General features: G+C 43.2%; 1 protein-coding gene across 1 annotated transcript in view; it reads left to right on the top strand.

The window, feature by feature from the left end:
* Positions 1-27715, top strand: part of aco2 (aconitase 2, mitochondrial) — a 69522-nt gene that overhangs the window by 35141 nt on the left and 6666 nt on the right. Inside the window, exons 9-16 of the mRNA XM_073033925.1 lie at positions 2053-2158; positions 11175-11332; positions 12630-12703; positions 14804-14915; positions 17704-17826; positions 21662-21817; positions 23481-23672; positions 24910-25042. Coding sequence (XP_072890026.1) covers positions 2053-2158; positions 11175-11332; positions 12630-12703; positions 14804-14915; positions 17704-17826; positions 21662-21817; positions 23481-23672; positions 24910-25042 — 1054 coding nt within the window. The remainder of the gene's footprint in view (positions 1-2052; positions 2159-11174; positions 11333-12629; positions 12704-14803; positions 14916-17703; positions 17827-21661; positions 21818-23480; positions 23673-24909; positions 25043-27715) is intronic.

Raw genomic sequence — 27715 nt, 5'->3', positions numbered from 1 at the left:
CTGTGGCCACATTTCCAACTGATGAACCTGTGAGAGCAGTTATTACCCTTCAACCATCACGCTGCTGAACCAGTGTGGATAACTTCACTCACCTCAACACTGAACTGATTCCATAACCTACAGATTCGCTTTGAAGGACTCTAAACTCATATTCTCAGTATTATCTATCTGTTACCCTCTTTTGCACATTGATGGTCAGTCTTTGTGTGTAGTTTTTAGTGTGTGCTGTGTAGATTCTATATTATTTCTGTTCTACTATAAATACCATACAGAGCAGTATATGGTGGCATATAGCTTTGATAATAATTTGAATTTTGGAACTTTGATCTACATTCTGCATTATCCTTTGACAACCTTCCTCATTATCCACCAACTCCTCTAATTTCTGTCTTGTCAGTGGGAATAACCCGCTTCTATCACTGAGATAGATATCCGTTAGTTACAATGGATTTGCACCTTGGAAGTTTTTTCCAGGGCGCAGGCCTGGGCAGGGTTTGTATGGGAGACCGGCAGTTGCCCAAGCTGCAGGCCTTCCCCTCTCCACATCACTGATGTTGTCCAAGGGAAGGGCACTAGGACCCATACAGCTTGGCACCGTTGTCATCGCAGAGCAATGTGTTGTTGAGTGTCTTGCTCAAGGACACAACACGCTGCCTCAGCTGAGGCTCGAACCAGTGACCTTCAGATCACCAGACCGATGCCTTATCCACTAGGCCACGCGCCAACACTCCTATCAACACCCTCTGTTTTATATTACCAAGCCGATTTTCAATCCAACCTACCAAACCATGGTAGGCTACGTTCTTTAATCTTTTGAGTCAGCCTAATATTAGGGACCTTGTTGAATGCTTTGCTAAATAGCTGCAGCCTTTTTGCTCGGATCAGATATAATCTTCCACATTGTATGGTTTGGACTCAGCTTTTGACTTCTGGGTCACTGTTAGGATTTATACTTGAGTTTGTGATGCTGTGCAGTACCGTAGGAAGAATTTGGCTGGTTTCCTACAAGAAAGCAAGTACAGGTGTACGCCGCTTAACGTCCATTCAGACAACGTTTGATCGCATATACGTCCGTAATTCCGATCAGAGAACGTGACGTAACGGACGTAAACAATCTCATGTATCGCGCATCTCGAGTGTAGTAGCGTTACCTCTCTGTTTAATTTTCTTCCAAAAATATTACCGTAAAGTGCGTCAAATGCAGCAAAACCACTCCTAGTGGTAGCAGCAGCAAGAGGCAAAGTATATAATATGGTGTTCGCACAACGTCCAATTTCACACGTATATAAAACATGCCTTGTTCTGTTGTGGACCTAGATATCATCATGTCCCCTGGAGAGGAGATTGAGTTAATGTTAATTTCATTTGTAACACAGGTTACAAATAAGGCAGGAGTTAAAGTTGTCCTTGATACCTGTTGGGTAACAAGATAGCACTGTATTGTGATAGATTTACTATTTTGTATTGACCTGAACTGCTAGTTTTGAATAGAAATGTAATGGTTTAACATGTGGATAGATGATGTATTCTCTGGGTTCTGGATGGTAGTTCAGTCTCCCCAGGTTTGTAGAGACAGCTTGAACCCATGGCCTGATGAACCATTCGTCCATCCTAAAGCACAGCCACCCAAATGAACCCAATAATTTACAATGACCTAGAATATCAATTCCAAGTATTCCATAGAAATGAAAGTTTTGTACACGTACTCTAAATCTGCCCAGGCAAGGTTAATTAAACATCGAGATGTTTCAGAACATTATTGATGTCCCATGATGGGATAGATATGCACTGGAGTAAAGTTACCTTCCCCATTTCTGAAATAAAAGTAATTTTTGAAATATACAGTATATCAAATTGTTTACTATCTGTTGGGAGTTAATTCCCTGTAATGGCCCTCTGTGCTGCTTGCACTCTGTTTTCCTTATTTCGCTCTCTCAGAATTATAGTTTTCTTAAATCTCGCTTTTAAAGTTTTAAAAGAATTTGTACTCTTCAAGCCAACTATATAAGTGTTGTTTTTTTCTTGTTACATTCTTTTTTTTTCTTGTTTCAGCTTAAACCACATATTAATGGTCCGTTCACCCCTGACCTTGCACACCCAGTGTCAGAGATTGGAGCAGCCGCTGAGAAAAATGATTGGCCTCTTGATATTCGAGTAGGTAAGAAAAGACTTGTAAACATCTCTGCTTTCTCCTGCCTCCTACGCCCGGTTAATAAATTGTGACCTCTTTACAGCAGCTAGGGACCCATTCCGGCATAATCAAAGTTCAAAGTAAATTTATTATCAAAGTATGTATATGCTACCTGAGACTCATTTTCTTGTGGGCATTTATATAGGTACAAAGAAACACAATAGAATCAATGACTTTAAAAAAACTACACACAAGACAGACAACTACCAATGTGCAAAAGAGGACAAACTGGGTAAAATACAATAAAAGCAAATAATAGTAAATAAATAAACAATAAATAATATTGAGAACATAAGTTGTAGAGTCCTTAAAAGTGAATCCATAGATTGTGGAATCAGTTCAGTGTGAACTCAGTCACTGATTTTATGGAAATCTTTAAAAAAAAATGTAGTCTGGAAAAAAATGGAAGTCTGAAAAGTAAACAGAAAATGATGGAAGTGCTCAGCAGGCCAGACAGCATCTGTAGGAGAAGAAACAGTTAGCATCTCAAGTTGAAGATTGTTCTTAAGAACTAGGAGACGGCAAAAAGGGATTGTTTCAGGTCTTCTGTCACAAATTGTTGATGAAGCCGTCCGGTTGATGGATTAATGGAAGTGATTAGAGAGAAGGATAGGAACGTGAAAAATCTGTGTAGTTGAAATGCCCGGTGGATTGGGAAATATCAGTGGAGAGGGAGGACCTGTGGTTTGACTAGCCACTAAAAAGAAATTGAGTTACCTGGAAATGTTGAGGCTTCTGAGATGGGAGATATGGGAGCGGTTCCTCAAGATCTACCTGAATTTCGGTAGACCAGTGTAGGGGGGCCACAGTCATGTCAGAGTGCGTGTGTGGTGGGGAATGAAAGTGATCCGAATTAAAATTTAATTGGTCTTGTTGAATATGTGCTCTGGGTTGATTGAGATGGGTGTCGTTAGGCTACAAATTGCCAATATGTCCATAGATTAAGAAAGCGTTTCCGGGTCTTGGCAACTATTCAGTAGGTCCTAGTGGGAGAAAGGTTGTGTGGAATTAACAGTCTCGATTACTGGTGTAGAAGAGTCTTAAGTAGCTTGTTGCTGCTCATGGATATGGCTTGTGGATATGTCTACCTTAGGGTACTATATCTCTTGCTCTTATCCTCTATTGATGCCCTCAAGTTTTGGACTCCTTAACCCTGGGGATCTGACTACCTCTCTACCTTACCAATACCCCTCATGATTTTGTATACTCCTAAGCCAAAGATCCAGCCTAGCTAACAGCTCCTTATAACTCGGGCGTTCTGGTCCCATTCAGATGAAGACTTGAGATTCATTTTATGACGACACTTCAAGTTGCTCACTCTGTGGTGAGTGATCGATGCTTTATTGATAAGACGCAGCAGCTTGTCGTTTTGAACATTGAGTGTCAAACCTGCCTCCCATTCTGGCTTTTCCCCTTCGTACCTCCATTTCATGCAGTTATGTGATGCCATTGTCATCCACAAAATGAATATTCATGTAATCTTACGATTCGAATCCAGTGTTCAGTAAATGCAGCTGTATTCTGTCAACAGAATAGTCAAATGCAGTCATTTTAGTCCCACAGTATGTGTTTGTGGCCAGTTAGCTCGGACTTGAGGGCACTGTATGCACCGGATGTTATAGGTCCTTCAATATGTGTTAGCCCAAGGTACAAAACACCAGAGGATATATTTGACCTGGATCTCTGAACTGCAATTGAGCTGTTTTTTTAAAATACCTTCACCTTATTAACTCCCTTTTTAAGCAGCTTAGAAACGTAGAAAAACTACAGCACAATGCAGGCCCTTTGGCCCACAAAGCTGTTTAAAAACCAGTGGGTGGCAAATCCTGCTAATTATACCATCTTACTCAGGTACAGCTGTACGAATCATGCAGAATTTGCAATTTCATGAGTTTTATTTCAGTGTTAGATAAATGGTCCTTTGCCATTTACTGGAGAGTCCAGTTCCCGTGTACTCTTCCCATTCACTAGGCCTTTTTTTGTGCTCCTTTTTCTCTCACTTTTTTAGATTATTTTATAATTAAAAGTATTTCGACATAGTAATGGAAATAACACAAAGTTGTGTGGAAAACTTGCCAGTGTGCACCATTAAAGCCCTGAGCATGCTGGATTATTGAAATATTACTGTACTTTGTACCTCTTGACTTCCCCGGTGCAGTTTAAATAGTTTGGCATGGACTAGATGGGCTGAAGGGCCTGTTTCTCTGCTGTAATTTTCTATGACTATTTTAATCAGGAGATTCTGCACTTAGCACAAACCTTATTCAGACAACAAAAAACAGTTGTTGGTCTTTGTTTCTCAACTGCGACCCCAGCAAAGGGACCTTTCCTTCATGTTTCCTTTTCTCTCTGATGAGCCAAGGTTGCCTGCATATTCAATGTGACCAAACATCTGGCACTTCGGAATTAATATGGTGAGTGTGCTCAGTAAATCAAGGAGCATCTGTTGAGGAGTTGATCAAATTCCACATTAACACTGTGCAATCTGCCTGCTGACAAGCCCCACTATCATTCGTTTGATAGCTCTGGGCCTGTATATACTGGAATTCAGAAAAATGAGGGGGGATCTTATGGAAACTATCGAATGTTGAAAGGCCTCAATAGAGTGGATGTGCGGAGGTTGAGGGACGTCCATTTAGAATGGAGATGAGGAGGAATTTCTTCAGCCAGAGAGTTGTGAACCTGTGGAGTTCTTCGCCACGGCGGCTGTGGAGGCCAAGTTATTGGGTATATTTAAGGCGAAGGTTGATAATCAAAGGTTCCTTTGATTAGTCAGGGCTGGAAGGGATTCGAGTAGAAGGCAGGAGATTGGGGTTGAGAGGGAAATGGACCAGCCATGATGAAATGGCGGAGCAGATTCAATGGGCCAAATGGCCTAGTTCTGCTCCTATATCTTATGGTTTTTGTTTCGGATTTACAGCAGCTGCAGGTTTTTGCTTTTCTGTTGGGAGCCTGTCCTGTGTGTCAGGATTGTGACAGCTGGTGTCACGGATGAGCTGCTGATTCTGGCTGCCTGTTGGGAGGGGATAGAAGGGTTAACAATTGCATTAGGTGGGGCATGGCAGGAGGCTTATGCTGAGCATAAATGGCATAGACCAGTTAGGCCAAAAGCCTTGTTTCTGTGCTGTAAACTCTATGTGTGGATGGATGAATGTATAACTGTACCCCTAGGTTTGTTTTAGTTTTCTATCCTGCAGCTTTTCCAGGAATGACATATTCTGCTTATTCTTAAGGTGCATCATTTCACATTCAACTACATTAAAAGTTGTTGGCTGATTTGATAGCCATTCTGCATATTAGTAAAAGTCCTCCTCAGTGTCGATTATTTTTGTTTGTGAATTTTGAAAATACTTTTACAATTCCATCTTGTTCATGTACTGCAACACCTGGCATGCATGTGCACTTTCTGGGGTTTTTTTTGCAAGGAGCTGAAAGAAAGTTGGGCAATTTGAACACCGGGAGTACGTATTCCCGTCTACCTTGTGGGGCAGACACTTAATTTTCAAAACTCGTGATTGATGTCTTACTTGTTTCCATCTAACCAACTTTGTTTGCAGCAGTGACATTCAGCATATCGCTGTGCATTATTAGTAGAACAAATGGGATTTTAAAACTTAAATTTATTTGTCTTTTTAATGCACATGGACATAAGAATTAGCAATAGTGTAGCTAGTCCTTTAGGCCTGCTCTGTCTTACACTGATCTTCCTGATCTTCCTTTTTCCTCAAAGTTCAAAGTAAATTTATTATCAAACTACAAATATGTCACCATATACAATCATGAGATTCATTTTCTGGTAAGCAGTCTCAATAGATCTACACAATAATAACCATAACAGAATTAATGAAAGACCACACAACTTGGATGTTCATCGACAGTGCAGAAGGCAACCAACTGCGCAGGTACAAAAAAAAAACCAAATAAATAAATAGGCAATAAATATTGAGAACCTGAGATGAAGAGTCATTGAAAGTGAGTTACACACACAAAATGCTGGAAGAATTCAACAGGCCAGGCAGCATCTATGGAAAAAAGTACAGCCGACGTTTCGGGCCGAGACCCTTCGGTAGGGTGTTGCTGCTCTTCTGCCAAAGTGTCTCATGTAGTTGCTCAATAGTTAGGAGGGCTTTACCCGTGGTGGACTGAGCAGTATCCACTACTTCTTGTAGGATTTTCCATTCAAGGGTGTTTCTGTACCAGGCCATGATGCTGCCAGTCAATAAACTCTCCACTACACATCTATAGAAAGTTTTCAGATTTTTATATGTCATGTCAAATCTCAGTAGATTCCTATCTAAAGATGTAGAGGTGCAGCTTTCTCCGTAATTGCATTTATGAGCTGGGCCCAGGAGAAGGTCCTCTGAAATAATAACATTGAAGAATTTAAAGTTGCTGACCCTCTCCACCCCCAATCCTCTGATGAGAACTGGCTCATGGGCTTCTGGATTTCTTCTCCTGAAGTCAACAATTCGCTCCTTGGTCTTCCTGACTTTGAGTAAGAGGTTGTTTTTATAGCACCATTAGGCCAGATTTTCAGTCTCCTTCCTATATGCTGATTCATCGCCACCTTTGATTCGCCAGTGACAGTGGTGTTGTCAGCAAACTTGAATATGGCACTGGAGCTGTGCTTGGCCACACAGTCATTGTGTAAAGCGAGTAGAGCAGGGGGCTAAGCACACAGTCTTGTGATGCACCTGTGCTGATGGAGATTGTGGGATGTTGTTCTGCAATCTCTCTGTAGCTCCTGAGATCAAGAAATCAATCCATCACTTTTTCAAATGAACTACAACTGAGCCGATATAAATTTGAAAGATGCACCTTCTAACAGAAGTTAACTCTCCATTTTCTGATCATTCCTTGAGCCTGCATGTTGGTTTTCAATGAGTTGTTTAAAGGCACACCAATATAAACAATTTTTCTCTTGCATTTAAGTAAGTACATTGCATTTCTGTTTTGTGTACCAATATGAATTACTTCACATTTTTCCGCACGATATTCCGTCTGACCATCAGCTTGTCTGTATCTCCTGGATATCTCTTACTCCTCCTCCATACTCTCAATGCCAACTAGTTTAGTGTCATCAGCAAACTTGGAGAAGGATTTTGGTCCCCTCAGCAAAGGTCATAAATGTAGGAATAGGTCAGGAACTGCTGGGGTCCCAGCATCACTGGTCAAGGCCTACCGACCTGAGAAGCATTATTAATCATTATGTTATAGTGAAAAAAACTAAATGTATTGTGAGCTCCTTAGACTGAGCTCCTCTTAAGTGAGGAATGAGTTGTGCAACAGTTTTTATGGTAAGTGGTGAATAGGAGTGGTAGCAGCTCTGTAATCCCTGTGTACAGCAGATTCTATCTACCTCTGGTTCTGTGCTGACCCTTGCCCTATGTTAACTATTTACTAGCTAGCCATGTGCCCTGGTTTCACACTTGCTGGCCTACTATGTGCAGTCTTATCAAAACACTTAAGGAAAATAGAAATATTTTGTATCTCTTCTATTAAGATCTTAAGACATAGGAGCAGAATTGGGCCACTCGGCCCATCAAGTCTGCTCTGCCATTCCATCATGGCTGATTTATTATCACTCTCAACACCATTCTCCCACCAGCTCCCCGTAACCTTTGAGACCTTAACTAATCAAAAACCTATCAACCTCTGCTTTAAATATATCCAATAACTTGGCCTCCAAAGCTGTCTGTGACAATGAATTCCACAATCCTCCATCCTCTGGCTAAAGAAATTTCTCCTCATCTCTGTTCTAAAGGGATGTCCTTGTACTCTGTGGCTGTGCCCTCTGGACCTAGACTCCCCCAGTATAGGAAATATTCTGTCCATGTCCACTCTATCTAGGCCTTTCAATATTTGTTGGTTTTCATTGACATCCCCCCCCCCCCCCACCTTCATTCTTCTAAACTCCAGCGACTACGGCCCTAGAGCTATCAAACAGTCCTTGTATATTAACTCTCTCTCCCAGGATTATTCTTGTGAACCTCCTCTGGACCCTTTTCAATGACATCCTTACTTGGATAACGGGCCCAGAACTACCCATAATACTCTGATCTTATTGACATTATAAATTTGGAAAGACTTCCATCGCAGGTTTGATCACTGCTCAGTGTTCATCTGATGGACTGGTCGAGGCACAGAGGATGAATGCCTGATGGGAGTGAGGCAAAGGCTGGTTGAGGACCTCTCCATTTCTCCTGTTAACTACTTGGCAGCCCTGAAACGCAGAACCATCAGTGCTGGATGGACCTAGCACAGATGTGTTAGAAGGTACAGGTTTTAAGTATGCTGATAGGTTGAGGTGCAGTAGGAAAAGAGGAGGGCCAGTTGTGGAGCAGTTAGCACTAGATGGGCAGACTGCCTGTCTCCATACTACATATTCTCTTCAATATTTGTAACAGGATGTCATTATCTTTCTATGTCTGGATTCAGTGCATCAGCTTGTAATTGGTTGGCCTCATTCTACCTCTATTTGTTTTTATATAATGCCATTGCATAAGCTGTCTGCCTGTCCTGGGCTATGTTCTCTCTGTAATAATTCATAATGTCTCTGACATTTCCTCCCCAGCTGCTGTCAAAATATGCAGGTGCAATCCTTCTGTTCCTTCGTCAGCTACCTTCACCTTTTATCGTACCTGTCTTGCATCTTTTTGGAGCAAGGTTACAGAGACTTGTTTAATCCTCTCTAACATTAAAGCTTTACCTTCAGTGTGGTGCTGCAGGCTTTTGGGACCATAACCTATTATCTCTGACGGTGGTGTCTGAAAAGAGGATGCTGTCCAAGTTGCATGCCATCTTGGACAATGTCTTCCATCCACTCCATAATGTTCTGGTTAGGCTCAGGAGTCCGTTTAGCCAGAGACTCATTCCACCGAGATGCAACACTGAGCATCATAGGAAGTCATTCCTGCCTGTGGCCATCAAACTTTACAACTCCTCCCTCGGAGTGTCAGACACTCTGAGCCAATAGGCTGGTCCTGGACTTATTTCCACTTGGAATAATTTACTTACTATTATTTAATTATTTATGGTTGTATATTGCTATATTTCTACACTATTCTTTGTTGGTGTGACTGTAACGAAACCCAGTTTCCCTCGGGATCAATAAAGTATGTCTGTCTGTCTGTCATGTTCACGTATCAGCTTCACCTTTAAGCATTGGTGGACAATTTGTTTTTTATTAGAGATACAACATGGTAACACAACCACCCATGTGACCAATTAAACTACTAACAACAAATTTCACGACACGTGCCGGTGATATTAAACCTGATTCTGATAACCCATATGGATTTGGAATGTGGGAAGAAAATAACTTAAAACATCAGGCTAAGGTGCCGTGTACACTTGCATTAGATCTGTACTTTAATGTGTACGAATATCACTGGACAACAAAGATCTTGCATCCCAAATACTTTGGGTGTATCTTAATGGATTTTGGGCTGCTGATCATGAAAATCACCATGAAATTTCCCTAGCATGCACTATTTTTTTAAAAATCGCCTATATTTATTATTTCAATTCATAATTCAAGTCAGAATAACTGATGCTAAGATTAAGGAAGGCTTTTTGAAGAACTTCTAGTGGGACCAGAGAAAGTCGCATAGAAGGCGATCAAGGATGTTGTTGAAAATTTTTCTTGGCAACTACAAAACACCAAACTACGTGCCGCAGGTTGACAACATGCTTCAAGTGTACAAAAGCATGCAGTGCAACATGTCACTGAAGATTCATTTTCTGCATTCCCATTTAGACTTCGTCCCTGCAAATCTTGCAGTTAGTGCAGTTAGTGACGAGCACGGTGAAAGGTTTCACCAGGACATTGCGGTCATGGAGAAATGGTATCTGGGCAACTGGAATCCATCAATGCTGGCTGATTATTGTTGAATACTTAAACAAGAAGCCTCAGACACTGAGTATGAACGAAAATCATCAACAAAACATTTTTAGTTTAGTTGAACTACTGCAAAGCGTCAGCACCATTATGCAATTAAATGCATTATATTCAATAAAAGTTAATTTCTTGTTTCTCCAAATTCCGGAAATTATGTTTGTGTTCAGCTTCAAGAAACTTATCATAAATAGAAAAAAACATTCTGAGCAAGCAACACCTTCAAGCTATGTTGTTGTCCACTGTAACCAATGCAGGAATTAGAGTAATTTTCACCTTTCCTGGATATATTTCTGAACCATTGATGCACCCTGGAGGACGGGTTGTGAGTTTGCCGTTCTGATACACTTAAGGGACAGTGAATGTGGAAGATTACCAAACACCTTGACATTGATCAGTTTTGATATAATTCCAACTCCCTCACTAATTTTTATCAATGCACCATAGATAGCATACTATCTGGTGCATCACAGCTCGTTGTGGCAATCTCTCTGCTCATGGCCACAGTGAATTATAGACACAACTCAGCACAGCCTTCGCTCTGTGGATTCTGTCTACATTTCTTGTCACATAATTAAAGTTCCAACCCACCCTGGACATCCTCTCTTTTCCTTCTCCCATTGGGCAGAAGGTACCAAATCCTGAAAGCACATAGCTCCAGGCTCAGGAATAGCTTCTACCCCGATATTATAAGACTATAGAATGTTTTCTGGTACACAATGAAATGGACTCTTGACCTCGCGATCTACCTCATTGTGACCTTGCCCCTTCCAGTCTACCTGTGCTGCACTCTGTACAGTAGCACTTTATTCTGTGTTCTGTTATTTTAACTGTTACTGCCTCAATGCACTGTGTAATGAATTGAGACGTACACGGTACCACAGCTACGTCTTGTAATGAATTGATCTGTGTGAAAGGTATGCAAGGCAAATTTTTCTCTCTGCCTTGGTACGTGACAATAATGAGCCAACTTACAATTTAATATTTAAACAGGCTGTATAAAGTGGGTCGTAAATGAGAAATAGAACTGTTGATCTGATACTTTGATACCTGTACTAAAACGGGCCGTTGTTTGTGTCTTGCCAGGCCTGATCGGCAGCTGCACCAACAGCAGTTACGAGGATATGGGCCGGTCAGCTGCTGTGGCTCAACAGGCGATCGACCACGGGCTGAAATGCAAGTCCCAGTTTACTGTAACACCAGGCTCCGAGCAGATCCGTGCGACCATCGAGAGGGACGGATACGTGAGTGTATAACTAGTTCACTTAAACACATTAAGACGTCTTTGTTGACTGTACTGACTTGGAAGCAGTTGTCCTTTTTAGCTGCAACAGGCTGAAGCGGAAATATTTAATCATATCCATTGAGAGTACTGCTGCTACTCAAGTCACGCCTAGGTGCCCCTCACACACTCAGCGATTCAGGAACAGCTTCTTTCCCTCTACCATCTGATTCCTAAATGGACATTGAACCTTTGGACACTACCTTACTTTTCTTTTAATATGCAGTATTTCTGTTTTTGTATGTTTTTAAAATCTATTCAATATATATAATTGATTTGCTTGTTTATTTATTCTTCACTGAGATTCAGTACTTCACTGAGATTCAGATTGGATGGAATCATAGGACTGACCAGTCTCCACGTAATTATTTAGTTCAGATGAAGGGTCTCGAACCAAAGTGCCAACAGTCCACTTTCCACCACAGATGCTGCCTGACCTGCAGCGTTCCTCCAGCAGTTTGATTTTTGCTCCAGTCTCACGTGTCTGCGTAACTTCTATATCACCATTTAATAAACTCTTCCAAAAGCGATGGTATAGAATTCTTTTGAGCAGTTCGTACCGTCTTTTGAAAGAGGTGGATAGTGGGAAAAGGGCAAGAAAGATGGATTAAATGTATTTATATTTTGTCCAGAGCGCTCTAATAGTTATCAGGCAACTCTGCACGGGGTTGCAGATGTGGTATACCTGCTTACTGCCCAGTATGCCGCTGGTGTTTAGGGCACCACTGAAGGTCCTCCATCTTTGTACACAGATATAGAATGTTTGTTCATTACTGTTTCTGTAACAATTGATTTTTGACCAAGTCAGGGTTGTTAGCACTGAGTTGAATCCCCAAACCTGGAGGACCAGTGGACCACTCTTAGTCTGACTTCTACCCTTTGAGCTGTTTGGCATGGGCGACCCTACCAAGAGTCAAAGCAAGGCCCTGACATAGCTCCCTGGGTCACTGAGACACACAAACCTTCAAACCATACGACAAAGTTGTGGTCCTCTTGGGGATAGAAGCTGGAGGCAGCTTCTTTACTGCGTTAAAGAATGTAACAATCCCGAGCTCCCCAGTTGGGAGTGTAATAGAAAGGGCCAATCAATGAATTTGCAGAACAGAAATTTTCTTTGTGGATGGGTGACTGGCCTCGTTTTCAGTTCTGCAGCTTGAGGCAAAGAGGTTTTCTGGGGGGGGGGTGGGGAGTGCTTTGTTCTGAGAATGAACAATGAGACAAAGTCTTTCCACACTCAACAGTACTTTCTGTCTTCACAGGCTCAAGTTCTGAGGGATGTCGGTGGGATTGTTCTCGCTAATGCATGTGGGCCCTGCATTGGACAGTGGGACAGGTAGAGAGATTATACTTATGTTTTATTTCTTTACAGGCAGTGTGGGGTTGGGGTTTGGGGTTTTGACGTGCTAGTTGTTTGGGGATTGATGTTTTTTCTTTGAACAGTTTCTGCTTCTGGGGATCTCCCATCTGCTGCTACCAACATCATCGTTCCCTCACTCCGCACCTCCCGTTTCTAATTCCACAAACCTGCCTGTCCAGGTAGACCCATTGTTTCTGCTTGATCCTGCCTCACTGAACATATGTCTGCATATCTCGACCGTCCGTGACACTTCACGCACTCTGGATCTTTTCAATGACTTCAGATTCCCTGGCCCTGGTCATTTCATTTACACCACGGATGTCCAGTCCCTATACACACGCATCCCCCCATCAGGAGGGCTTTAAAGCTCTCTGATTCTTTTTAGAATTAAGTATCCGGTGCACCCACTGTGGCCTTCTGTATATCGGTGAGACCCGGCATGGATTGGGTGACCGTTTCGCCGAGCACCTACCCTCCATCTGCCAGAAGAAGCAGGATCTCCCATTTTAATTCCACTTCCCACTCTCATTCTGACTGTCATGATGAGGCCACACTTAGGGTGGAGGAGCAGCATCTTACATTCCGTCTGGCGTGCACATCAATTTCTCAAACTTCCAGTAATTGAGCGCACGTCTCACCCCCTTCACCATTCCCATTCCCGTTTCCCTCTTTAACTTTATCCCCTTACCTACTCATCACCTCCCTCTGGTGTTCCTTCCCCTTCCCTTTCTTCCATGGGCTTCTACTTTCTACTGTCAGATTTCCCCCTTCTCCAGCCCTTTATCTCTTTCACCAATCGATTTCCCAGCTCTTTACTTCACCCTCACCCTGTTCCGGTTTCACCTACCATCTTGTACTTCTTCCTCCCCTCCTCTCACCTTCTTGCTCTAGCTTACCATCTTTTTTTTCCCCAGTTCTTATGAAGGATTTCGGTCCAAGACATCGACCGTTTACTCTTTTCCATAGATGGCTCCTCCAGCATTTTGTGTGTGGCTTCTTTGTTTCGTGGCTGTCTGGAGAAGATGAATCCCCGAGTTGTACACTGCATACATACTTTGATAATAAATGTACCTTGAACCTTGAAATACAAGTACATTAAGGTTGTAAAAAAGGAAAATCAAAACAATACATTAATATATTATTGCATTTAGAGTGAGAGTATAGTGTAGGTAGATAAATAAGGTATAATTGCTATGATGAAGCAGATTGAGAGATGAAGAATTTACTTTATTGTACAAAAGATTTGTTCAACTGTCCTATAACAATGGGATAAAACTTTTATTTAAGCCCAGTGGGATCTGTTTTCTGCCTGACAGTGTAAGGGAGAAGAGAAGATGGCTAGAATGGTTGGGGGGGGGGGGGTTCCTTTATCATTTTGCCTGTTTTCCTGAGGCAACACGAGTCAGTGGAGGAGAGGCTGGTTTGTGTGATCACAACTCTCTGGACTATGTTCACAACTCTCGGCAGTTTGGGGCAGAGCAGTTGCCATGCCAAGCTGTGATGAATCCAGATAGGATGCACTTGTGAAAACTGGTGAAGGCTATTGGGGAAATGCTAAACTTCCTTGGCCATATTGTCGGTTGATAGACCAGGACAAGTTGTTGGTGTTATTTACACCTAGGAATTTGAAGTTCTTAGCCATCTCCATCTCAGCACCATTGATGCAGAACCCACTTCCTGAAGTGAATGATATTGAAGGAAAGATGATTAATAGATCTCCTCCACGCAGTGTTGCTCGACCCTGTCAATCACCAGAGACAATCCTGCACGTCGCTTTAACGCCCGTCTGGAAGGTGCAATGAAACTGAAGCTCGAAAAGGGTGTGGCAAATAAGGGAAATTCAGTTGGGAGAGTTGGTTCCCCTTATTTTCGACAAGATTGTGTTGGCATGGGCACTCCGTTTGAATTGGTATTATAGCAAGCCATAGTTAAGCCTAAAATATAACCAGAAACTGTTGGAAATGTTCAGTAGGTCATGAGTGCTTCCAGCATATTATTTCAGATGTTTGGTACTTCCAGTAGTTTTGCTTTTGAGTGTTACTTATTTCTATATTTTTGTTTTAATTTCCAATCAAGGCGGGATGTTAAGAAAGGCGAGAAGAACACAATTGTGACCTCCTACAACAGGAACTTCACTGGGCGCAATGATGCCAACCCTGCTACCCATGCCTTTGTCACATCACCTGAGGTAAAGTCCATAGAACACAACTTTGTGTTTCATTTAATGTTCAAACAAGCCCAGAGTCAGGCTTAATATCACTGGCATATGTCGCAAAATTTGCTGTTACGAGGCAACAGTACATTGCAATATGTAATAAAAACTGTAAGTTACAGTAAGAAGTGCCGCATTCCTTGCACGTCCTGCAAACATAGGGCGAGAGTGCAGTTATTCCCGTCAGTCGAAGACTATAAGTATCAGGATGTATGTGTACAGTATAATGCATAAGTCTTAGGCACATGTATATATAGCTAGAGTGCCTGAGTCTTTCGTACAGTACTGGTTGTTATGTCTTTCCAGTTACCAAATAACACTTAATGTGACTGAGCTAATAATAAGTACCGTACTCTTATTTGTGTTTCCCAACCACCTTCCTACTTTAACCAATATACAGTACTGTTGGGTGGCAGGGTGGAGAAATGTCTCTACCAAAGGAGGTGTAAGACACTCCTTCCCTCCGCTAGCCTGCAGGTCACCCTTGGGCAAGGTGTAGCACCTGCTTAGTCCCCCCTCCCCCCAAACACCCCTGATCAGGGTCACGTGAAGCCATGGGAGCAGGGGGTGGATGGTTAAGTATGTGCGGCTGGTTCACATCACAAGACCTGGTTATGCGACCGCTGACGCCAGGCATCTCTGAAGAGGATTGACGATGTGGCTGGTGTCACCCATTTGTGAAGACACTGCCCAGAAGAAGGAAATGGCAAACCACTTCAGTGGAAAAATTAGCCAAGAACAATCATGGTCGTGGAAAGTCTGTGATCACCCATGTCATACAACACAGCACATGATGATGATGGAAACGTCTTTGGCACCCTAGCTTATATATGTATTGGGATGTAGCAGCTTTGTATTGACTATGCCACATAACATAAAATCAAATGATATAGGAGCAGAATCAGGCCATTTGGCCCTTTGAGTCTGCTGTACCATTTCATCATGGCTGATTCATTTTCCCTCTCAGCCCCGATCTCCTGCCTTCTCCCCATATCCTTTCAGGCACTGACCAGTCAAGAGTCGTATCAACCTCTGCCTTAAAGACTTGGCCTCCACAGCCACCTGTGGCAATGAATTCCACAGATTCACCATTCTCTGACTGAGGAAATTCCTCCTCATCTCCATTCTAAGTGATGCCCCTCTATTCTGAGGCTGTGCCATAGGAAGCACCCTGTCCTCATCCACCCTACTGTGGCCTCTTCAATGTTCGAAAGGTCTCAATTAGATCAGCCCTCATTCTTCTGAATTCCAGTGAATACAGGCCCAGAGCCATCAAGCACTCGTACCCAGAAGTGAGCTCAGGAATGGGAAAAGAGTGCAGTGACACTGCCTCCTACCCAAACTCGGAGCACCGGTACTGAGCTGGATGCACAGAACCTGTGTTGTCCAGGGTGAAAAACAGCGGGTGCCTGACATCTCATTGAATGTAACTTGGCTCAATCATCCAGTCATATTCACTTAAATTAAAACAAGGAATAGGTCATGCCTGGTATTGATAATTGGTGAATAATACACCTCTCCTCCTCGATCCATCAAATCAGAGAAAGCTGCTCACCTTCTGTCTCGGTGAGACCTTTACAAGCAGAAGCTCACTTCTTGCGTTCTGAAACAGATCCAAAAGAACCCCCCCCCACCGGCCCCCGTAAAGCTAACACAAATCATCTGGTTGAAATGATGGAAGCTGATTTTGTAATTCTCAAAAATACACAATCCAGAAAGTTTCTCAAGTTGAAGTGAAACAAACGCTTCATGTCCCAGGCACATTACAAACAGTTATGCCTTCCTTGGCTGCTTCTATGGAGGGGAATAAATGGTCCTTATTCCGGCCGAGGCTCTTCATCGGGTTTGTCACAGTTCCTCCAACAATTTGTGAGAGTTGCAGCAGTCAGTACTGTTTTAGCTTGTGAACTGGGTCTAGTTAACTGGACAATAGCTGCTTTATTAGTTGTCTCATAACTTGGTCACAGAATTAATAAGATGTGAGCCCTTTTCAAGGTTAAAAGTGAAAGGAACTGGTGAGGTGGGAATGTAAGTTTAGAGTTTAAAGGCAGAACATGTCGTGTACTTAAACAAAACACATCTGAATCTCTGGCTGATGAGTTGCTGGGCCCTGCATTGTAATACACTAAGTTTGTAACAGATGCATAAGCTAGCTTCCGCGCCCTGAAATGGGGTGAGGGGGAGGGGGAAGTAGGCAAGGGTATGCTGTGCCCATGGACGCGAAGGTGGCACGAACAGGATTTTCTTGGATTGTTATCTGCAGCCGTGTAAAAAAAAAAAATCTCTGAAGTTTTACCTGGCAAAAAAATGTAGTCTCAAGTTCTAGTAATGTGCTGATAAAGGACAATGTAACTGGATTGATTACCAGAATGATTATTAAATCTCACAGTACAAATTACAAGAGGAATGCAGCAGGTCAGGATGCATCTATGGAGGAGAATGGATAGTTAACTTTTCAGGCTGAGAGCCTTCAGCCGAAAAATTCAACTCCGTTGCTGCTGGTAGATGCTACTGACCTGCCGAGTTCCTCCAGCACTTTGTGCGTGTGTTACTCTGGATTTCCAGCATTGGGAGAATCTATTGTGTTTCATTAAGTCTCACTTCTTTTCCTCCACGTAGATGCCGAGCAGTGTGTTCCATGTTTACTGCCATGCTACTCTTGTCCGGCTGATTAGGACTGATTCTCTGAGTAGCATCAGAACTGGTGAAATGCTGAGGTTGGTGCAGAAGCTGAAGCCTAGTGATTGTGCTTTTCTCTTCTCAGATCGTTACAGCCCTATCCATTGCTGGCACCTTGAAATTTGACCCCGAGCGTGACTCGCTGGTTGGAGCTGACGGGAAGGAGTTTAAATTGAAGGCACCGAGCGCCGATGAGCTGCCCACCAAGGTACGTAACACTATTTCTGGGCAGTCTAGGAAGCTACAGGGTGAATTTGTTTATAATTTAGTTCCTCCCAACTTCAGCAGATTGTTTGGCCTGTGGGAAGGTCACAAGAAGTTTATAAACCCATCTCAATTTTTAAAAACTAAATTGCTGCAGTAGCATTGGTGCAAGACCTGGCCTTTGGCTTCACCTCAGTTCGAGTCTTTTGATGTCTTTAGTGCCCAAAACTCAACTGATCCCAGCCTTGAATGCATTCAACAACTGAGTGTCCATGGCCTTAAGGGGCTGAGGTGTCTAAAAATTCACAAGCCTCTATGATAAATTGGTTTATCTATGATAAACCAACACCCTTTTTTAAAACTGCCACTGACATTTAGGGCAGCAGTGAATGTCCTCCATCTCTGGCCGGATTCAGGGCTTCCTTCATCGTGTCAGTAGCTTCCTCGTGGTTATCACTACCGTCAGTCACGCAAGTCCCAGGAAGAGACTCGTACTCAGATGCAGAAGGATTCCTCATTGCTGTTTCCGTAACAGTTTTGTTTTAACCAGTCAGGGTTATCAGGCCTGAGCTGAACCCCCGAACCTGGAGGACCCGTGGACCACTCTTAGTCTGGCCTCTACCCTTTGACCTGTATGGCATGGGTGACCCTACCAAGAGCCAAAGCATAAAGCCCTGACCCCAGAACATAGCTGTCTGGGTCATTGAGGTGTGCAAATCTCCAGAAACTCACAACAAGGTTGTGGTCCTCTTGCAGGTCTGATCCAACACAATAATGAAATCGAAGCATATATTCGATCCTTTAATAAATAACTGGCAAAACAAACAATCTTGAGGCGATGAAACTAAAACTAGTGATATAACCAAACAAACATTCTTAGCGTATGAAACATACTGAAGTTTTCTTCAATGTAATTAAACATAATTAAATTATTTTAAGCAAAGTTAAGTGATATTAAGCATAATTAAACAATGCTTAAACAAAATTAGCAGTCAACACATACCTGGCTGTCTGTAACTCTAACTGACTCCAACTAAACTAACTGAACTAACCAAGCTAAAGGTAAGGCATGAATACGTAACTAAACTCCTAGTTTTTACCACCCATGTAACTAACTATCGTAACAAAGGTGCAACACAGAAAACAGTGAAGATAGAAAACAGATACATGGCTCCTACAGTAAACACAAAGTACACTGCAGATGCTGTGGTCAAATCAACACGTACAAACAAGCTGGAGGAACTCAGCAGGTCCTACAGTGTCTGTCAAAGTTGCTCAGCTGAATACTGCTCATCTGTCGTTACTGTGGAGAATGGTTTGGAAGCTACAGAGTTCAGAGAAGAAAGCAGTGAGGTTCTGAAACACATCAACATTGTATAAAGGAGATGTTTCAGGTCTTTGGTAGCTCTTCCCATAGACGTACCACCCTTTGCATTAAAAAGTTGCCCCTTAAGTTCCTATTAAATTTTGAACCCCTCACCTTAAACCTATGTCCTCTAATTCTTGATTCTCTAACTGTGGGGGAGAAACACTGAACGTATTTGTCCTATCCATGTAAGAGCATCTCTCAATCTCCGATGTTCCAAGGGATAAGGTCTGAGCATGTCCAAGCACTCCCAGTAACTCAGTCCCTCAACATCCTCGTAAATCTTTTCAGCATTCTTTCCAGTTTAATAACATTTTCCTATAGCTGGGTGGGTGATCAAAACTGAATATAATACGACAAGTGTGGCCTCAGCAATATTTTGTACAACGACACCTTGATCTTCCAACTTTTATACTCAGTGTTCTGACTGAAGACCAGTGTGCCAGACACTTCCTTCTCAGCCCCATCTACCTGGTGGTCCAATTGCAGGGTCTGTTCGACAACACTCTCCAGCTCACTGTGAAAGGCCTACTTTGACCTCACTTTCCAAAGTGCAACACCGCACACTTAGCTAAATTAAGCTCCACTTGCCATTCCTCAGCCACTTACTTGGCAGAAAGCCAAACTTATCTAACCTCCTTTCTGCTTGTGGGCTTCCAGTTCTAGATACCATTTCTGATACTGGGAGTTTCCAACTGGGAGAAGTGGACAAAAAATAATGAATGGAATTTAATTCCAAGTGAGTAAGATCATAAAGACCATAGGAGCAGAATTAGGCCTTTTGGCCCATCGAGACTGCTCCATCATTTCATCATGTCTGATCCATTTCCCTCTCAGCCCCAATCTCCTGCCTTCTCCCCGTAACGCTTCATGCCCTGACTAATCAAGAATCTATCAACCTGTGCCTTAAGTATACCCAATGACTTGGCTTCCACAGCCGCCTGTGGCAATGAATTCCACAAATTCAACACTCTCTGGCTAAAGAAATTCCTCCTCATCTCCGTTCTAAATTGGCTTCCTTCTATCCTGAGGCTGTGCCCTCTGGTCTAGACTCTCCCGCAGTAGGAAACATCCTCTCCACATCCATTCTGTCAAGGCCTTTCAACATTCAATAGGTTCCAATGAGATTCCCCTTCATTCTTTTGAATTCCAGTAAGTACAGGCCCAGAGCCATCAAACGCTCCTCATATGATAAGCCTTTCAATTCTCAGAATCATTTTCGTGAACCTCCTTTGAACCCTCTCCAATGTCAGCTCATCCTTTCTCAGATAAGGGGTCCAAAACTCTTCAAGTGAGACCTCGCCAGTGCCTTAAAATGCCTCAAGATGGCATCCTTGCTTTTATATTCTAGTCCTCTCGAAATGAATGCCAACATTGCATTTGCCTTCCTCACCACCAATTCAATCTGCAATTAACCTTTAGGGAATCCTGCAAGAGGACTCCCAAGTCCCTTCTCCCACAACGGCAGCGATAGTATTGTAGAACAGAGAGACTCGGAGCTAAGAGTACCTAATTAGAAAAGAGCAGGAAATTTCCCCTGATCAGCTACTCACTTCCGTCTGCTGTCCACAGGCTCTTGATGAACGGGCACAGCATAGCCCTCCGCAATAGAGGGAAGCAGCACGTACCACATACTCTTTGACCATAGGTGTACGGCTGACTGACTGGAGTGGAGACCAGTGTCTCCCTGGTGCGTGCACGCCAAATTAGTCATAGAAGCATCAACGCCATCCATGTTCCCTCCTTAAACAAAGCATCTGCAACGTGTTTGAGTGGTCGTTACACCTTGTTCAGTGGTGGCAGCTCCCTAGTATGGAAACAGGTTCTTCGGCCCATCAAGTCCTTGCCAGCCCCAACCATGCTTTTACATTAATCCCATTATTTGATTCTCCCTACATTCTGATCAAATACTGTTATGTTTTGTATCTTCCAATTAGTTCAAAGGAAGACACAGGAGTCCAAAATGTGAGTCTAACTTCATGTTTTACTTTAAGCGAAGTGCACAGGTATCACGTGGTAGCGTGATCATGTATGCGATTCACGTATTTACACAGTAATGAATTATTGAAATGCGGACAAGGATGCTTAATTAAGCAATATATTTACAAGATTACTCAAAATATTACTGAAATATTAAATAAACAACGACCACCACCCTCCCCTTCCTGCCTGCTACAAGTTCTACCCCTGATCTTCACATCAAGGGAATCTACAGTGGCCAATCAGCTACCAACCCACACATCTTTGGGATGTGGGGAGAAGCTGGGCAGTGTGGAGCACACTTGTTTGCAGGAAGAGCACGCAAGCTCCACGCAGAGCACCAGAAGTCAGGACTGAACTCGGTCTCTAACGTGCCTCTATTCCAGCCAATGGCCAGCGTCTTTAGGGAGAATTATTAGCGGGGTGTGATGGGGAGAGAGGAGGATGTAGAATGTTAAGAGGTCACTGTTAATACCTTATTTCTGTCCTGAAGGACTTTGATCCAGGCCAGGATACGTATCAGCACCCACCAAAACACCCCAAGGGTATTGAAGTGAACGTCAGCCCAAAGAGCCAGCGGCTGCAGCTGTTGACACCATTTGATCAGTGGAACAAGAAAGACTTGGTGGACATGCGCATATTGATTAAGGTGAGTTACGGATTTGATGCAAGTCCTACTCTACTGTAGGAGACTGTGACCGGCTGTCCTATTCCAAGGACCGATTATTGCTGAATTAATTGGTCTCGTCAAAAAGGCTTCTGCAGCACTTTATGTGAGCTTTCCAACACTGGTTGTCCCTCTCGCCGGGCGGGTCTTTACTTACACAGTAAGTATAGTTGAGATGTCATTCACCACATTCTTTGTGCCGTCAGTCCAATAAATTCTCCGACAAAGGATGAGAGACCTGATAGAGGTGTACAAGATTATGAGAGGCATTGATCGTGTGGATAGTCAGAGGCTTTTTCCCAGGGCTGAAATGGATACCACAAGAGGACACAGGTTTAAGGTGCTGGGGAGTAGGTACAGAGGAGATGTCAGGGGTAACTTTTTTACTCAGAGAGTGGTGAGTGTGTGAAATGGGCTGCTGGCAACAGTGGCAGAGGTGGATACAATAGGGTCTTTTAAGAGGCTTTTAGATAGGTACATGGAGCTTAGAAAAATAGGGGGCTATGTGTAACCCTAGTAATTACTAAGGTAGGGACATGTTCGGCACAACTTTGTGGACCAAAGGGCCTGTATTGTGCTGGAGGTTTTCTGTGTTTCTAAAGTATCAATATCACTCATATTTCCTCCGTAAACAAAGCACCATGATGTATTTGAGGGCCTGCTACATGGAGAAGGACGCTAGGCTGTGGTCACTGCCCACCCCACCTCCACGAATACAACAAAACTTCTGCATGGCTGCACCAAGCTTCCTTGTGTCAATTACATCCAACACCTCCTACCTCAGCAACAGAACACCTCTTTCACCACCATTGACTTTTCTCCTTTTTTTTCTGCCATAAGGTCTTGTTTTGCACATCCTTTTTCTTTCCTTGCTGTGTTATATCATTTATAAACAGTTTTTTGAATCTACGTGCCTGAGATGCTGTTGCAAGCAAGTTTTTCATTGTTCTTGTACCTCATCATCATTCTGGTGCATATAGCAATAAACTCAACTCGATTTGACTTGACTTGGCCCTATGATCTTAAATTATGCAGCACGTCTTTTATTGAAGGCAGTTACATTGGTTCAGTGATGCAACCAGTTAGAATGGTTCTTCACGGTACATCTGTAGAAAGATGCAAGCGTTTTATGCTATATTTATTCCAGTTTGCTGATCGTGTTTGATTTCTCCAGTCATTGAGTCTCTGGTCTGGGACCAGCTTAGCCTGGTGGAAGGGAGGTCGCTGGACCTTCCACAGTTTAAGTTTCCCTAATGAAATTTTCAGACCAAACTGAATCCTTAAAGCACAGATCCATCAGTCGATGCTAATTGAGTTCAAGTTTCAGAAGGACATGCCATTAGAGCTGCAGGCTGTGAAGAGAATAAATAGCTTATTTGGTGCATATGATCAATCAGTTTTAAGTTTTCAATAAAAGCAGACAACATAAATTGCCTCTTCTGTACCTAGGAATGAAGGGGACATTTTTGAAATCAAAGAAATGTACTTCTGCCCCAGAATTCTTCCCCTCAGTAGTGAAAATTGGATCCCTGACCTCTGATTAGAAACCTACTGCTCACTATCTGGCTTTTAACTACTGAATCTTGGATTTGTTGTACGATTTGTTTTCCCCCTAGTCATAACTCTTGTTTTCCACATGCTTTAGGTGAAAGGGAAATGTACCACTGATCACATATCTGCTGCTGGGCCTTGGCTGAAGTTCCGTGGCCACCTCGATAATATTTCCAATAACCTGCTAATCGGAGCGATTAACATCGAGAATAACAAAGCAAATGAGGTTAAAAACCACCTCAACAACAAATATGGATCCGTGCCTGACACAGCACGTGCTTACAAGGTGGGAGAGTCTTTTTCATTGATGGTTTAGAGGGGCTGAATGGGTTTGGCTGCTTTCCTTGTGTAGGGCGGGCAACAATCAGATACTTTGCATTGAGCTAGGGTCCTAGAGAGCCAAGAGAAAAGTGATCGGCACAGGCAGCCACATTAATTCCCTGTCAGCAATGCACAACCTGGGCAAGAAGCTAACTACTGGAGGAACTCAGCGGGCCAGACAGCATCTGTGGGGGGGGGGGGGGGGGGAATGGACAGTCGATATTTTAGGTTGAGACCCTTCGTCTAACTCGGCATTTGTGGGGGAGAAGAAGAGGCGATGTTTCGGACTGAGTTCCTCACGCGGCTCATGCTGCAGATTCCAATGTCTGCAATCCCTTGTGTCTTTGATGAATGTGAAGGCTTGTGTGGCATCTAGCCGGGGAAAGGGCAGCATTCCGTCCCAGCAAGTGGCGGATGGAGCAGCGAAGGGAATGGAATTTGGGATGCGTTTAATTTTGGATCTCCAGGATTGATCTGGAATCTTCGGTACTATCTTCAGTGGGTTTCAAAGTTGAACCAGCCAAGCTGGAACTTTGACTTTTGAAGTCCTTTTGCTAATGATTTTCAGAATTTTGTGTTTATATTTCACAGTATTTTGCCTTTTATAATCATAAAATTTTATAAAGGTGTGGAAAGGAAGCATAGCGGTTAGGACAGCCACTTTACAGCGCCTGTGATTACCGAATGAAGTTCGATTCTTGCCGCTGTCTATAAGGAGTTTGTCTGTTCTTCCTGTGACCATGTGGATTTCCTCCAGGAGCTCCCCATTTCCTCCCACATTCCAAACGTGTATGGTTAGGATGGGGTTAGTAAGTTGTGGGCATGATATATTGGCACCAGAAGTGGGGCGATACTTGTAGGCTGCCCCCAGCACAATACTCGAGTTATGTTGGTCGTTGATGCAAAATGACGCATTTCACTATGTCTCGATGTTAATGTGACAAATAAAGCTGATCTTTATATTCCCAACACCGATCCAACAACCAGAAAACAAACGAGCATTCCACAAAAATCGCGTTTCTGTTCTTTGGAACAGTTTCCTAACTATTTGGATGTTCCCAAGGGGGGGTAAAGTGGGAGAGTTAATTAAATAAAGGTTGCGTAATGAATCATCAAGAAATGTGTTCACTCGGAGGTGACCAGCTTAGTTTATTCCCCCAGGAAAAGAGCAAAGCATAAAGTTGTTCTTCCCTTTCCTCCAGGAACAAGGTATTAACTGGGTGGTGATTGGTGATGAGAATTACGGCGAGGGTTCCAGCCGTGAGCACGCAGCCCTCGAACCTCGGCACCTGGGAGGTCGTGCCATCATCGTCAAGAGCTTTGCTCGAATCCACGGTAGGTGTCCGTCATGGAAATTGGAGTCCCCCTTCAGAGGTGCAGCCTAACCATTGCAAAATCCTTCTCAGTTTAGAAAGAGTTGGCAGAGAAGAAACCTAGAACCAGGATAGGCCTACACAGCCTGGAATTGCCCAAACCGAACAACACTGGAGGCCTTTCTGCCTGTCATATTTGCTAGTTTTCTGTAGAAGAGCACCCATCTTGACCTTTCCCCCGTAGCTCTGCAAATTCCCCTCTGTCAAATACTTGCCCAGCTCCTTTTAGAATTTTCCATTTGAATCAATCTTGCATTACTACTGCTGGCAAGCTGTTCCACTTGCTGTGTTTATATATACACATATATATGGGGAGAAAAGGTTTTCTTCATGTCATTTCTGATTAAATCGCCAAGCAACTTAATTCTGTACTTCCTGGTTCTTGCCCATTCCACCAGTGGGAACAGTTTTTTCCTATCTGTTCTGTCTGTGTCCTTCAGGAGTTCAAATATTTTCACGTCAGAAGTGTGTTGAATCCCTTCTTTCCAAGGAGGGCAACCCCATTTTCTGCAGCCCAATCCCTGTAACGTCTCATCAGCACGGCAATCATTTGAGTGCATCTCTTTCACCCGTTCTAATGTCATAACATCTTTCCTAAAGTGTGTGGCAGCCGGGCCAGGATACAATAGCTGGAGGAACTCAGCAGGTCAGGCAGCATCTGCAGAGGGAAATGGGCAGTCAGCGTTTCCAGTCGAGTTCTTCCAGCGTTTATGTGTTGCTCCAGATCCTGGCATTTCCAGTCTCTGTGTCTCCAGGATGCAGTTCTCCAGTTGCAGCTGAACTCATTGGAACTTCCTTGCTCTCGTGCACCATGCCTTTTAGAAAGTGTCTTCAGCCACTGCTTCCCCAGCACTTTCGATGCACGTTTAGAGCAGTACAGCACAGAAACAAGCCCTCTGGTCCACGCCAAACTGGTATTCTACCTAATCCTATTGACCCACATCTGGACCATAGCCCTCAGTACACCTCCTTACACAACCTGTGTTGCAAACACCACTTCCGCTGACAACTCATTCCCCATTCACACACTCTCTGAGTGAAGAAACTCATGTCCATTGATCTCTTAAGAGTTATGACCTAATTCATATTGTGTTCTCTTATTCTTCCTACCTAAATGTAACTCTTCACCTTAACACCAGCCTGACCGTGTCTCATGGGTGACTCCTGCCATCTCCTTGCTGTTTCAAATCTTGTGTCTGGTGTCATCTGTAGATATGCAAATGCTGCACATGAAAGGGAATAAGAAATGCTAGGGAGATTATGGCTGGGGCTTCTGGAATTTTCATTTTTAGTTTTCTCACTATCTTGTGTTGCAGTCCACGTGGGTCAGGTTATTTATCCACTTTAGTGGCTGCCATTCTTTCTCGTACTCCCTCGTTGCCAATTTTAACTGCATCACTTCGTTGAGATTCCAGCTAGCTGCTGGTTCAGATTCTGTCAACCATTTGAATTGTTTGGTTAATCAGGAGACCTAAACAAGCCTTGATGATGAAAGGATTTAGAGTCAATGAGAACAGGCCATTTGGCCCACCTCATCCATGCCTGCCACCATGCCCTTCTAAGCTAGTCCCATTTGCCCGCCTTTGGCTCATGTCCCTCAGAAATGGAGGAGTATGGGTCAAATGTGGGCAAATGGGATTTGTTAGGCTAGGTGAAGAAAAGCTATTTCTTTTAACGTGGAGTCCAGATTGGAAGGGCTTAGAAATGTCACATGGAGTTAGGGTGTAGGGTGGCACAGTGGCTCAGCTGGTAGAGCTGCTGCCCCACGGCTCCAGAAACCCGGGTTTGATCCTAAGACATAACGAGCAGAATTAGGCCATCCAGCCCATCGAGTCTGCTCCCTCATTCCATCATGGCTGATTTATTATCCTTCTCAACCCCATTCTCCTGCACTCTCCCCCATGACCTTCGATGCCCTGACTCACCAAGAACCTACCAACGTCTGCTTTCAAAGTTCAAAGTAAAATTTATTATCAAAGTACGTACATGTCACCAGATACACCCCTGAGACTCATTTTCCTGTGGGCATACTTAGCAAATCTATAGAACAGTAACTAAACAGGATCAATGTACAACAAACTGTGCAAATGCAAATGTAAATAAATGGCAATAAATAACGGAGCATGAAATAATAAGAGAAAGAGTTCTTAAAGTGAGACCATGGGTTGATCCTGACTTTGGTACTGTCTGCATGTGACTACATGGATTCCTCCCATATCCCAGATGTGCAAACCCCATTTCCAGAAAAGTTGGGATATTTTCCAAAATGCAATAAAAACAAAAATCTGTGATATGTTAATTCACGTGAACCTTTATTTAACTGACAAAAGTACAAAGAAAAGATTTTCAATAGTTTTACTGACCGACTTAATTGTATTTTGAAAATATACACAAATTTAGAATTTGATGGCTGCAACACACTCAACAAAAGTTGGGACAGAGTTAAAATAAGATTGAAAAGTGCACAGAATATTCAAGTCACACCGGTTTGGAAGACTCCACATTAAGCAGGTTAATTGGTAGCAGGTGAGGTATCATGACTGGGTATAAAAGTAGCATTCATCAAAGGCTCGGTGTTTGCAAGCAAGGATGGGTCGTGGCTCACCCCTTTGTGTCAAAATTCGTGAGAGAATTG

This window comes from Hemitrygon akajei, chromosome 31 (genome assembly GCF_048418815.1).
Source record: "Hemitrygon akajei chromosome 31, sHemAka1.3, whole genome shotgun sequence".
Taxonomy (NCBI): Eukaryota; Metazoa; Chordata; class Chondrichthyes; order Myliobatiformes; family Dasyatidae; genus Hemitrygon; species Hemitrygon akajei.
Note: the sequence above shows the minus strand (reverse complement) of the source record. Positions and strands in the feature narration are given on the sequence as shown.